The following is a 14991-nucleotide window of genomic DNA, read 5'->3' as shown; positions in this document are numbered from 1 at the left end:
TGTTACCCACTGTGTAGCTACTCTTCTGAACTATATGAATTCTAACTTTTCTTCGCTTTTCTTCGCTCCTTCAGGAATTTCTACATAGATAGTTTGTCTATAATTTAAAATACGTTGTTTCTGTCAGTGAACTATACCTCTATTTGTGTCTTCTAGATCAAGGAGAAATAATATTGGTGAATATTAGCATTTGATAGCACCCTACTCTTAGTTCCAGCTTTCAATGGGAAAACTGTTTCGTTATCACAATTTTAAATATAGTGTTGGCTCCTTTACTTTAGCTTCTAAAAAATAATGCTAAGAATATGTCTATTCCATCATCATTAACAAATATTAAGTGTTATTTTAGCCTTAACCGAAATTAACTATTTTACCCTTAACTGAAATTAGCATTCGGGTTTACACATCGAGCTTCTTCATATGAGATGTGCACTCATCTGTTTTCTATCACTGAGCCCCTCTTGCTTCCCTGGGACTATCTTTGAGCCAAATTCAAAGTCTACCACTGGTAAACACAAAGGCCTTTAAAACATACGCTATGCAAACCTTCATAATCCATTTTAGCTGTAATTTTTATTTACCTTTGTTTTCACCATGTATTTTTAAATTATCTCTATACTGTATAATAAACCACCTCAACTTTTAGGGGAAACGGGACCAGGAATTAAAGAAAAAAAAAGTATTCTTAAACAGGAAGAAGCATAATAAAAGAGGCAGAGATAAAATGCTACAGGAGTTTCGAGGAGGATGTGATGCCCTCTCTAGCGGGAACTCAGAGGAGGAATCAGAACGGTCACCCAAACCTGAGGTTTGAGATGAAGCTGGTGGAAAAGTATTCTATAGGGTGGGAGGGAAGACAGTGGGCATCTGTGTTCTTTTGACAGGTCTCCGTCTGTCTCCCTTCATCATGGGGTTGGGCAAACCTACCAGGCTCACCTCTCAATCGAAAACCTCAGAGACAGGCTCACCTCTCAATCTAGAACCTCAGAGACAACAGTAACGGATGCTGGATGCTCTCAGCTACATATCTTCGCAGAAATGATGTGACAAGGAGTAAGTACTAAAAATGCCTGTGGTAAATATGAATTATTTTCATCCATTTGTAATTGAGATGTGCTTGAGATATTCTTTTAAACTGCCAAGTTTAATTTCTCTCAGCAATCACTTCCTATGGCGATAAGGATTCCCTTGTGATTTTAGAAGGATCTACAAGTCCCGCCTTCTGAAACACCAACCAATCACCACAGAACTTCAAATTCTTAAGGCAGTCACTAAATGCACAGAGTTGACTTCGCTACAGGATGAGCTACATCTCGGTGTCTCTAAATGTGTGCATGTTTCAGTTGTTATCTCCTTCACAATTAGGCATTTTACAGCTAACAAAACACTTCAACCTATATTTCTTCATCTAACTCTGAGATGAGAACGATGATGAAGGTGGTGGTGCTCGTGGTCATGGTGGTGGTGGTGATGGTGATGATGTTGGTCCCCAGGTTACAAATGCGAGAGACTAAGAAGCAAGAAGGCTAACCATCTACACAAAAGCCCTTACTTATATCAGCTATGCCAATTACCAAGTGCCTCTGATTCTGAATGCAAGAATCTTACATTAGGTCCTTCTGTCTTGTGATACTATTACAAATCCTGATAACCGTTTTATAATTATCATAAACACTACTCTCGACTGACTTTTATACTCACTCCTTTGACATTTTTAATTTGGCCCAAAAGTGGATATAACTTTCTCAATACAGGCTCAGGCCTCAAACATTGTTTTTTAATTTATTTTATTTTACTTTATTTTATTTTTGTTTGTTATTACATTAAACTTAAGGTTGAAGTATAATATGAAAGCAGAGTCGAAAATAAAGATTCAAGACAGAGTCAAGATCTGAGATGCTTCAACTTTCCATGGAGCATGGGTATAAGCTAGTATTAAGAGGTGGGGGAAAAGGTCCGTAAGAGGATTAATTGTTAAAAACTACTTTTCTTGAGTTTTCTTTAGCCAGAATGTTCTAAGAATGAAAGTGATGGATGGTACTTCTCAAAGTACAAAAACACCAATGTCCCAGAGTTAAGTGTCTATTCTAATTGCTGCTCTACTCCAAAGAGTTCTTCAGATTGCTCATCTGTGTTATTTTTACTTGCTAAAGCAGAGGTGTCTAGGTGATGAATTATACAAGGTGCCTCACTCAGCACCACTGGTGTGTTATAATAAATATTGCCACTGAAAGACAAAGTAAGGAAATGCTGAGTATTTTCATAGCATGTGATGTAGATTTCATTCTTGTATTTTTCAAAACAGAGTAGTTATTAAATTTTAATCTAATTATATATGGTCAAATAGGTGAAGATGACAAAACTGTTTCAGGGAAATATGAAAACTTTAATCACAAATATATGTCCATCCTGCCCTTCAAAATACATTTGAGAATAACCCACATACAAAAGCATAATTGAGGAAGTGAAAAATATACATTTGCTAAAAGGAAAGTAAGGTAGTGGAGCCCTAGCATCTTAGTGATGAGAAATGAAATACATTATAATCAAACCTCAATTACCATTTTTCTGCAACCTTTAATATTGCTACATTAAAAAAAATACTAATGTAGTCCCCAATTCCCAGTAAAGGCAAAATGACAGAGGGCTGTAATCTGACTTCAATTTGTTATAGTTTTCTGCAGCAGTAAGGGAAATGCAGAAGAGAGTTTTCCAAGCAAAGGGACAGAATTAAGGGCTGCAAGTAGCTATTTTCCCTATCTGAACAGAAACTCAATTTTCTTTAGCTACCTATCATCCTGTGATTCTCAAGGAGGGCTGGTTTCGGGATGCCTGGGTGATTCAGCTGGTGAAGTGTCTGCCCTCAGCTGAGGTCATGATCTCGGGGTCCCGGGATGGAGCCCCGCATCAGGCTCCCTGCTCAGGGGGAGTCTGCTTCTCCTTCTCCATCTCTTCCTCCCCCCACTCATGCTCGCTCTCTCACTTGCTCACTCTCTCAAATAAATACATAACATCTTTAAAAAAAAAAAAAAAAAGGAAGACTGGTTTCGTGCCCAGTCTAAGGAACAGCTAATGACTGATCCTGTTCCCCTTACCAAAGACTCAGTTACGCAAAGGCATAGGCCACGGTGTTTGCCAATGAGACATGAGAGAAAGTTTGCTAAAGGGCTTTTGGAAACATTTCCATACATCTAAAAGAGACTCACCAGAAGATACAGCTCTTGTTCCCCTAGTCCATGTGATGATGGCCACCATGTTTCTACCTGCCTAAGGACAAATTTTGTACAACAAGGATGGAAGAACCAAAATGTAGAAAGGACTTGGGTCCTTGCTGGCATTATTGAACAGTTAAGTTAACCATCTCTAGGACTTACTCAACTCTGCAGTTATGATATTCAATAAAGGTTGTTCTTACATAGACCATTTTGGTTTTGGGGGGTTTGTTTTGTTTTTTTACATAGGCCATTTTGAGTTGGGATTTCTATTACTTGCAGCTGAAAGCCTCCTAACTGCTATCCTGGCTGGGCTGGGGCTAGAGTGAGGTAAGCTTGTCCCTGATCCTGGCTCCGTACATTATCACACTCACAAGTTCTTGTCATAGCCAGAAGACATAATCTGATTCTAGAATTTTATGCTCAGGACTAGGGGCATTTCTTATTACTAAAAATCCTTCTATCAATTCCCACTACTTGTAAAGTCCAAGCTCCTCCATGTGGCATATCTTGATGATTTAACTCTTGCTTTTTCTGTCAGCATCTCCTCCATTTGCTTGCTCCCTCAAGCTATCTGCTTTAGCCACATGGAACTAGAATTCTCTGAACCTCCAAGTATTTCACCTACATCTCACTGCCTGAAATTTTTAACAGCTGCTGCCCACCATACACATACCTGTGCTCACCTGGTTTTTCTTTTCATCTCTTGATTCCACATACTCAAGTATCTCCTTTTCTGTGTCACACTTCCCAAGACTCTACCTTCCTTAGTCTGTCCAACTTCCCATGAGCACAAAGAACCTACAACTGCCTTCTAGTGACATTAACATAACTTAACTATAATGCTCCAAGTGACAATGTGTTTTCTAATTATTTGTTTATGTGAAAGACTCTCCAGTCAGCATGTAGGCTGCTTGACGATGGTTTGTGTGTTCTAAGTCCACGTCATCGGGGATTAGATCCTGACTCATAGAGAAGAGCCCTGTAGATACTGAATAAATGAATGAATGAATGAATGAATGAATGAGAGAAAGAAAGAAAGAAAGAAAGAAAGAAAGAAAGAAAGAAAGAAAGAAAGGCAAAAAGAAATATTCTGCTCTACTTGCTATTGGAATATAACTGGCTGAGTTGCTACATATCCAAAAGATAAGTAATTAACCTATTGTGTCAGAAATCAAGTTTTCCTTTTATCCTTCAACAACTTACTTGGTTTTAGGAACAGTGTTATAATAACACAAACAACAGTCACCACTCTTTAGCCCTAGTTAAGAGCTAGGGATCAGCCTAAGGACTTCTCACACCTCTAGCGAGCATCTCTGCGTTTGTCTGTGATATGCCTCCCTTCTCCTGTCAGCGCACCATCTCCCACCTCCCCACACCCTGACCCACCGCACACACGCGAATACACCTGTTCTGAAGACTTGCTCTTCACTCCACTTCAATCCTGTTCTTCTAACTGGAGCTGCCAATTACACCACCCACACTATGGGGATCTGTGACCACACCAAGATGCGTTAAGTATTCTTCTTTGTGATCTTTAAAATTGAAACTAAGGGAAAACAAGTGCCTTGCTCTCAAAAGTGCCTCATGGACAAAGCAGGTTACAAGGAATAATTTTAGTCAGAATGTAAAGAGTGAAGAGAGGAGAGTCATTGTTCCAGATCCTGGTTCCAGCTGTTACTTAAGTCAGAGCGTTCTTCTTCCATCACTTAACCTGAAGTCTGCTTGTAGAAAGCAAGATTCTATCATTTGCAAAGAAACCATCTATCTTGCAACAAAAGCAGCACCCATTATTTCACTGAATCCTCCCAACTACTGTGTGCATCAGGGATTATCCTTATTTTAGAGATAAGGAACCAGAAGCTTAGAACAGACAGGAAACATGCGCAAGGCATCCAATTAGGTAACTGATCTGTGATTCAAAGACGGGTCATTCCAGTGCCAAAATGCAACCACCCCACTTTTCCATTTCTTTCTACACTATTCTTTGGGCTTCCTGAACACTGGTTTGAGCTCAATGACCTCAGACAATATCCAGTAAGCGTAAGTCTTCTTTTCATTAATAAACATAGATACTATTGATCTTGATTAACTCCTGGGGGTGTAATAGGCTTCAATTAAATAAGCTTGATAAAGTGCTCTAAGCATATAAATGATCAGATACTGTTTTTTATACCACACTATGAAACATTCTCCTCTTGCAATGTTAATCACTGGGAAGCAGAAAAATAGTGCTTTTCAAAAAGTAGTCTTAAAAACACTGCGTGTAAATATTTGGTATCAGTAATTTAATTGAATATTAATATGCTAGCTTTGGACACCAAAAGACAATCGGTATTTCAGAAGTGGGTTTCTTCAAAAGACTATAAGTTAAAGCAAAGGACAAAGCATTCACAGAAAATTGAATCTTTCCACTTTTGTATAGGTCTTTTTCTCAATCAGTGAGATCTTTAACGGGTACTTCTTTGATCTCCACACTTGCTCTAGATCTAGAGCAACCATGATCTTCTAGGTCAATTATTGACACAAATCTGAAAAGAGCCATGAACTTAGAAACAAAGAAAACCAGACACAGGCAAACCAAAGGAAGATGGATTTGTAGGTGAAACTAATTTTCCTCAGAAGAAAAAGAGATATTTCCTTCAACATCAGGGTGCACTCAGATTTGTTTTCCATATTAGTAACTTATTTAATATGGCAATGGGCAAAAGGCAATCCATTAAAAAGCAATTTTCCTCCTACCACAGGGTGTTTTATCATTTGCTGTCTAGCACTCAATCAGATGTAGCAATCCTTTAATATTTTATGAGCAGAGAACAACTCATTTGGGCATGTAGACTCCAGAAATGTGGAGTCCTCTGGAGGCCTTGCAAAATATCCAGAATGACCTTTGCAGTGCCAGCAACAGGCCAACCTGAAAACTCAAACTATCAGAACATTGGAAAAATCATGCCTGAGAATAGATAATGGGCATTTAAAATCAATATGTAATCATTTATAACAGTAGAAGATATCATTCCCAAATCATTCTCATACTTTCTCACGTGCAAGGTTTTTGGGGACAGGGACTATATCTGATTCACCTTTGTATCTGCAGTGTCCATTGTGGTCCCTGGCACACTGTAAGTAATCAATAGGTCTTTATTAAACAGATGAATACACTGTCATCTTGGATGAAGGGAGCTTGCCATGAGTAGGCCAGGCCCTGGGTGACGAAGCCCAACCTCGCTGCAGAGATGGGCCTGACCAGGTACTGAATGAGCTGTAGCAGAAGTCTAAACCCTCTCTGCAGCAGAAGGTGAGCTATGAAATAATATACAGTGCAAGAACAGCAGCTGGGGCACCCCCAGAGATCCCCAAAGTATTTGACTTTATCCCCACTCCTCATCTCAGCCCCTAGGAATGGGGTTCTGTCCTGTTGCTGGCTTCATCCCAGGTCCTCATCGGTCTGGGAGGGCTGCTCTGCACCTGCCAGAGGTTGGTTACTATTCTGTACCCACCCCCATCCCAAGAAGCACAGAGCTGTCATTCACCTAAGCGGCACTGTCTGCTCTGACTCCTGTCACCACAGTCCCCCCACTCCCCTGCCCACCAAATAGGGCCCCACTGAAATGGATGAGAGTCCAAACTGGATCCACATTTTCCCTGCCAAACACAGCCTAGAACTTGGCCCTCTTTTCCAAGTTAGTCTCCCTAGGCTGAATACAATCTGTTCCCAGGGTCCATACCTGTGACCAAGCCAAAATGAACACAAGTACTCAAATCATCACCCCACTACTACCAATCTACTTCTGGGGGAAATGTGGAGGTGCAGGAGCATGAAGTCTGTGAGTACATTACCCAAGGACACGAAGGTCCTACGTGGCAGGGACAGAACCCAGCTCCCCTTTAGCCCCAGCATCTTCCCTCTGCTCCTCTGTATCTCTGTTCTGTGTTAACTTGTAGCATGACAGATACATGTCGGCCGGGCAAAGGGAAAGAGCAGGGGCTGGGATAGTAGTGAAGCATGAAAGAATCCACTCTCTGCTGCCATCAAGATGAGAACTGATAGCCCATCGCAGGCCATAGGGAAGGGGGCCACATGGGGCAAAAACAAAGACATGACAAGCCCCAGCCAGGTACAGCAGGACTGCCGTCCAGTTTCTGATAATCTTAGATGTTCTTGTAATGCTTCTCAGCAAGTGACTTCCTGCAGCTCCCCCCATAAAACTGACATAAACATGAAACAGTCACAGTTATCAGACTAAGGAATTCGGTAGGATCTGCTTGATTCAGGACTTTAATCCTTCAACTGAATGAACAGTAAGCTCGGCAGCAGATGTAAATCTCAACAAGTTAGTCTGATGGAGAGGAGGAGGGGAAACTACTCGGGTCAAGGATCCAGGTAAAAGGAAATGTTAACCTTGGTGATCAGTGAGCTGGAGCGGACTGACACAGGAATCTCGCAGGTCAGGCTGCTACTCTTCCCATGCAAAGACGCCCTAATTTGGGCCTCAGTCATGAACTTTCGTGGCAGTTCCATGTCAGCTTTAGCTTCTTTCCCCTATCCACCCATACCGGAGGATGACAACAGTTTGCTGTGCTTGGTCAAACAGACTCAAATTCTTAATGTCTCCTTACTACATTCTCCATTTCCCTGTTTACCTGAGCAGTACCTACAGTCACATCTCACGAAGTAAATAAGGCATAACCCCCTTTCCAATATAATCATCAGATTCCTTTCCATGACTCATTTCAGACCATTATTTGAAGCTCTCAGAGCAGGTAACTGAATATTTATGCTTTCACCACATTACCACACACCCAACATCTCTCTGGCGCCCAGGTTACTAAGCCTACAAGGGAAGATGTGTATGTGTGTCGGCTCTAGAGATGTTGGCAGGAAGGGAAGTCAGCCACTTGAAGGAGGCTCGGTGTTGACAACAACTGCAGGCCAGGTTAAATCAGATGCATCCTAACAGATTCAACCCAAATTATACAAATGAGCAAAAGGCAGGAAAATTATACCCTCTTTTTCCTGGGTGTCCTCTCCTAATTTTGCAATATAAGTAAGAGACAGAGCAATAAGCGTAGCTCTGACCACATCTGTCATGATCAGCTACCCATTTTCTTCTATAATTCCTTCTTGCTTAGAGAAAGCATTCTAAACAAGTGAGATCCTGGGAGCAAGAGGATTTTATTAAGGTATTCAATTTCTCTTTATAGAGAAAAATAGTTTCAAAAGAAAGAAAAGAAAATGATCGACTGGTAGGTTAAAAACCTGGAATTTTAAAAAAGAAAACCATAGATTTCTTTCCTTAACAGATTACTAAGTGCAGGGCTCCTTTAATATATTCTCATTTTTATAATATTTGAAATTCAGTCATAATACCTGCCAATTTTCCCATTCTTGTCGATTTTAAGAATGTGTAATCCCAGAACAGACATGCGGAAATACATATACTGGAAATCTGAGTCAAAGCATGCTGGGTCCACGGGGATGCCCATGCTGTCAGCCCCTCGGGAATTCTTCGTGTAGGTCCAGGAACAGCCCTGGAAGCGGGGTGCCTGCCAAGCGTCAAGCCCGTGTGAGAAACAGGTGTTACTTACGCAGCTCGCCCACTTTCAGGATCTCACATAGCATCTTGGTCAGCTCTATACTACTGCGGCCAAAGGGACATTCGTGCTTGTCTTCCCGGCTACTGTTCTCAAGCACAATCTGCCAGCAGAAGGGGACAAACAGGGCAGAAAGGGAAGTCAGTTTGTGGAACACGTCAAAAATTTTCGCTCCGTGGTAACAAAGCAATAGAGCCACTTCAGATGAACCAAACTAAGGCTTGGGGCCAAAACAAGATTGTACTCTAAGTATATTCTCAGTATCTAGAACCTAATATGCTCATGTTTTCCAGATATCCTAAAACTTTCCACCGTATAAGAGGATATTTTGCTCACTAGTTTACACTTACACAGAAGTGCCTGTGGATGGAGAGTTTTTCAAAACAGGGCAATAAAGACCTTTTACAGAAGTGATAAGACCGCTTTCTTTTCTCCCAGTCACATCTTCCTTTTTCTGGGATAGCACCTCTTCTGGGCCTTCAACTCCTACATTTTTATCATGTATCTCCCACAGAGGTTTCCATGTTCTTACAGGATCTTACCCCTGGCATTAGTTTAAAACTTTTTTTTTTTTTCCCTGAGAGAGAGTGAGTGGGGGGTGAGGGGCAGAGGGAGAGAGAATCTTAAGCAGGCTCCACACCCAGCTTGGAACCCAACTGGGGGCTCAGTCTCATGACCCTGAGATCATGACCTGAGCCGAAATCAAGAGTCGGATGCTTAAATGACTGAGCCACTGAGGCACCCAAAACCCCAGGCTTCATTGACTGGAGCATGCCTAAGGGACATGTGACACAAATGGAACCAACCAGAGTTCGTCCCTGAGACTTATCCTACAGAAAGGGAAAATAAAATGGCCCAACTGTGCTAACAGTACCCAAGAGGTATGAGCGCCAGACCTACCTGAATGCGAGCCTGCAATTTAAAAAAGAAATAAAAGAAAAGCAAGTCCAAACGCAAAGAAAGACAGGAGAGGCAGGGCCTCTGCCCCAGGGCTGCATAAGGTGTCACTCTAAGACCTTGAGACGCTAACCATGAGGTTTAGGCAAGCAAGTGACATGAGTGACACAGCCTGATTTGTTTTGGAAAGATCAATGAGTACAGAGAATAGACAGTAGAGAGGAAGAAAGAAAGGAGCGCCTAGGCAGTATCCCTATCAGAGACGAAGGCGGCTCAGACCGGGCATGCATGGGGCATCTACAGTGTGGTCATAGAAAGGTAAGGAAGGCAGACAAGGAATGAAGGGGGCAAGGAGCAGAAGCCTTTTAGAAAAGTGAGAGAAAAGAAAGAATACTTGGAAGGAAAGAAGAAAGGGGGAAGAAGGAAAAGTAAATGAAAGTGTTATCTTATTGATATGGCCAGGTTTCCAAACAGGAAATTAATGTGAGGGAGCTGACTACGGGTGCATTGGTCAAAACCAAGGGAGTAGGAGTCTAATAAAAATGTTCTCCAATTATTTGCTGCAGAAACACTGTAAGACACATGTATATACATATATTATTATATGCATTGACAGTACTTCAATAACAAATCAACTGTTTAGGGCTATTTCTGCCAGCATTGCATTAACACCAAGGCACAATCACCACATAGTTTGCACATTCAATCTTCTCTTCCACTTGTTCCATGAGCAGTTTTCACAGCCTTCCCCATTACCACCTCACCCCCCTCATGATGGCCCAAGAAGTCAAGGAACCATCCCATTTTGTGAGACTTTTCAACTGTTTGGAACATATGTTTCACATAAATAATATGTCTTAAATATCATCAGAGCATAACCTTTATTGTCCTTGGGATTTATGATAAAAACTCTTCCTTGCACTCTCTTTAGAGAACACATATTATGAGTTGATTGTTTTTTCTCTGAGAAAGCTGAATGTAAACTCCAACTAAATCCTTTCTCCAGCCAAGCAAGGAAGGACCAGTGCTAGACTCTTTGAAAGGCTCGTTCCCTCTTCACAGTCTCTTCCGGGCAAGTTGCCTGAGCATGAAGACTCATTAGGTTGAGCCTGAATCACCCTTTTCCGTTTAGGGGAATTCTTCCTAGTTCTAACCAGGAATTCCAGTTCAGGAAAGCAGGAGGGGAGAACAACTAAATTCCCATCAATCGGGGAACCTTTCTGTTTTAAAAATGTTGTATCTGGAACAGCTATACATGTATCAAGGAGCAAATCCAAATCTCTTGATGACAGGGGAACGAATGGAAACAACAGAGCAAGAAGACAACATAAAGAAAAGACAGAAGACAGGTAGTGTTCAGCCAGCTCCCAGCTCCCACTGAGGACATTCCCCTGCATTTCACATTAACATTCTATTAACATTTCATGAGCACATCAATATTTAATGAGGATGTGATCTGCATATACCGTAGACAGAATTACTGCAGCCAATAAATGTTCCGGAAACATTTCCAAGGCACTGTTTATTAGCAGGCACTAAATTAAGGAGTAATTTAAGTAATCAATATGTAAATCAGCTCTGAGAAGCCCTTCTTTACTCTTTAATGTACCATCCATCTTACCATATTTACCCACCTAAAGGAAAACAAACCCTCCTTCTTGAGTGTCTTTAGACAAGGCGGACACAAGTCTTTAAAGTTACCTGCGTGGATCTTAAGGTCCACATTTCTGCAGAAAAGACTAAGATTATGAACATTACTAATAAGGTATTACGACAGTGAGAGATAATTCTTAAACTAGACGGTAACTTTTTGCTTCAAAATTAACGATTGGTCTATCTCTACTCAACTTCAATATTCTGGTATTAACCGTGTTCACCAAAGACATTTTGAAAAGTTCCATTTGAAAATATCAAGGAGTATTTTCCATCTTCATTTTTTCCTCACTCTTTAGTTTTAAGAGCAAACATACTGGAACAGAAACCATGATGGATGAAACACAAAAACCTGCTATTATCACTCATCTTAGAATATGCCATACCCCAAAAGAAGCTGTAATCACCTGCATGTCTTGTAAAATAAAACACTGGATACTGGTGCCATATCAAGTACAAAATGTGTTTTAAATACTTTCTGGTCTGCAGGGTATATTTACATGACTTCTATCAACTGATCCTCAACAGGGCCAAATGATTGATCAGGAAGGCATTACTATGAATGTCTTTAAAATGTTGGCACAAGGGGAAGAGTAGACTTGCTCAGATCATAGAGCTAGCCTAGGTCAGCAATGGAATTTCACTGTTAAGTCTTTAATCTCCAAATCTCTTCCTGTGAAGATGGCCTTCCTGTACATATTGTCACAAAATTCAACGGATTTCGTGACTAAAGAGGCTAAGGAACTTTGACCGATTTCTTCTATCTCACTGAAGTAGGTCTATAAATCCTGGCTCCTCCCCGACAAAAGTATAAGGTTCTCTCTTATCTCATTTATCCCATGAAGATCAGTGACGATTGGTCAAGGTGAGTGACCCAACGCTGCGTGGAGCAGCCCACAGGCTTTCCATCTCTCAATTCTGAGTACCTCTCTGAGTGCTCTGCATTTCTTCTTCTCCACTGGTTCAGCTCACACACCTGTTTGGCTTGGGCACTGAAGTGCTGAATGCAAGGCCAGCCACACTCTAGCACTCACCCTTCTCTGGTTCCCAGGGCGGCCTTGGCCTCAGCCTCAGCCTCACGTTGCTGACTTCTTCAGCTGGTTGTCTCCAACACACGTTCCTCCACTTTCTGTTGAGCTGTCCTCTTCAGGGCGAGCCCAAGCCATTCTGTCTTCCCCACAGCCGGCCCGGGGTGAGAGCCTTGAGGGCCTCTTCCACTGCCTCTCACCCAGGAAGTCTTCCTTCACATGCTGCTTTGACTCTTAGAGTCAGATCAAGCACAGTGGTCTCTTCACAGGCCACCGAAGACAGTGTCTGAACTTGTACTGTGTCCTCTCCAAAAAGAAAGGATTGTCCGTCTTGCTCAAATTCTGACACAAAGCTGCTAGGAGAAGCATCGAATCTACAGCGCCGAGCAAAACTAGTTTCACTTGCACAAGGCATTCCACCTCTTTGCAAGATACACAGAAGTTACAGAAAGCTCACTCCCTAGGACTGTGGTACAAATTAAATCACAGAACAAAGACAAAGTGCCTAAAATAGACTTGACCCACTTGTGGTTTATGATCTCTTCACTGCCCTCCCTCTTCCTATTCCTGTGTGACCCCTTGGCCGACATCCACACAAGGCTTTCACCAGCAATTAAACCAAAATCATGACTACACCAAGAATGGGTCTCTGGGGGCCATAGGTAAGTAATCCAGAGGCTCTCACATCATTTCAGCAGGAGAACCATATAAATAAAGAAGTGTCCTCACTTGCTTACACCAAAAATGCAGATAGGAAGCCCCATGTGCTCATATTCAAGTGGAAGTCTTCCATGGGAATACGCAGCAGTCAAGTGCAGGAATAAGCAAGGAGCCTGAAGAACCAGTCATGGTCTGATGATTTGGGCAACAGATCCCAATACAAAACTGTTACGGCCACCACGGGACACTTGTCCTCAGAGTCCTGTCAACCTCACAGGCTCTGTTAAAACCTGTCTCCTGACCCACCAGAGGAAATGCCAATCTTCTCCTATAGTAAGCCAACAAATAAAACACACAAAAAATCCCTTATTTGTATCCGTGAGGTTTCCTCTCCAACACAGAAAGAACTCACATTAGTAACAGGATCATGAACACCCCCAGAAGGAAAATCACATCACCAAGACCCAGACCTCTTCTGAGGTCAAAGTGTAAGCCCAGGTTGGGGTCCTCTCACAGCAGCTTGGGGGCCACAAGGGAATACTTGTCCTACATTCCCCCTTGGTACTAATGGTACCAAGTGCTAATGGTGATTGGTCCCAGAAAGCCAGAGAGAAGCATTAGAAAGTACACTGAGCAGCCTCAAGGGAGCTGCACAAGAACTTAATTGTGATCATGAATTTTGAGCAAGTCCATAAAATCAAACAAACATGCCGAACCCTAATAAGATGATTTCAAATGGGCAGAAACAGGGAACACTGTAATTAGAGAAAGTATGCCAAGCAGGAAAACAAACCAGAACAAATCAGAATCCCAGTTGCTCATCCACCTGATCCGCTGCCCCCATTCTACAGATAAGGGAAGTGAGGCCCCAGAGTGAATGAACCTAAAAGAGATGGCTTTCAAGTTGCAGGCGAGAGGGCAGAGAAAGATAAGCAGCAGCTGCTATCTACTGAAAGCACTCATTTCCCAGGCCTCGTTCTGAGCACTTTCACTGATTGTCTCATTTAAGGTACATGTCCTACTGCGTGACAGAAATACTGCACCACCCCACCTGACAGATGGACAAACTGAGGCAAATTTGCCTCATGAACTTAGGTGGCCTGACACCAGAGCACACATTCCTACTTACTGATTCCTACGGAAACACACCATACCTGTGTCCTACTGAGAAAGGTGGAGGGTGAGACAGCAGCAAAGTTTTGATCAGGGAAGTCCTCACCACAGTAACAGATGAGCAGAGAGCACTGTGGCTCTGGACAGAACTAATTTTCCTTCTAACAGACTTGGTGACCTGATGCACATTCCTTAATCTTAGTTTTCTCCCATAAAAATGGACAGGAACACCTATCCATAGGGGTTGTACATAGTGGAAGTAAAGATCTCTTAGTGCCTGAGACTTCTCAAACGATAGAGATGACTGATCTACTATTGCTATAAATAATTACATGAGCTCTTGTTCTAGAGGATTACTCTTCACTTTACTGAAATATTCTCATAATCCTAGGGCAAAGCTGCTGGAAAAAAACACACAACAGAAAACAAAACAAAACTGTTATAGAGATTATTAATCTTGCTTTTTGGCAAAAGAAGGACTCGGGTGGAATAAATATTATTTCTGACTTAGATGGATTTCCTAAGGTTCTTTCAGCATCTCTTTGGAACAGTGGTTCTCAAGCTTGAGTAGGCATCTGAATCACTGGAAGGCTTGCCAGACGCAGACTGGGGGGCTGCTCCCTCGGAGTTGGATTTGGCAGGTCTGAGGTGGAACCGAACAAAATACGCAAGCAGGTCAACCAAACCATAGATTCCTCTGAGACACTGGAGGGATTGAGGGAAGGTGTCTTACAAAGCACTTCAGAGAACACTTCAAAATTATTTTCAGCAGCATACTCTTAAAAAAAGAAAAAGCCTCCATCTATGCACCTTCTAATTGCGCATACAGAAGT

The 14991-nt window shown here is 42.0% G+C and overlaps 1 protein-coding gene across 9 annotated transcripts in view; it reads right to left on the bottom strand.

Moving 5' to 3' along the window:
• ELMO1 (engulfment and cell motility 1) overlaps positions 1-14991 on the bottom strand; it is a 527802-nt gene that overhangs the window by 218814 nt on the left and 293997 nt on the right. For all 9 annotated transcript variants that reach the window (XM_045792846.2, XM_045792847.2, XM_087860896.1 and 6 more), the window contains one exon: positions 8802-8910. In XM_045792846.2, the coding sequence (XP_045648802.1) occupies positions 8802-8910 (109 nt within the window). The remainder of the gene's footprint in view (positions 1-8801; positions 8911-14991) is intronic.

Source organism: Ursus americanus, chromosome 3 (genome assembly GCF_024610735.1).
Source record: "Ursus americanus isolate L20-20 chromosome 3, mUrsAme1.1.p, whole genome shotgun sequence".
NCBI classification, from domain to species: domain Eukaryota; kingdom Metazoa; phylum Chordata; class Mammalia; order Carnivora; family Ursidae; genus Ursus; species Ursus americanus.
Note: the sequence above shows the minus strand (reverse complement) of the source record. Positions and strands in the feature narration are given on the sequence as shown.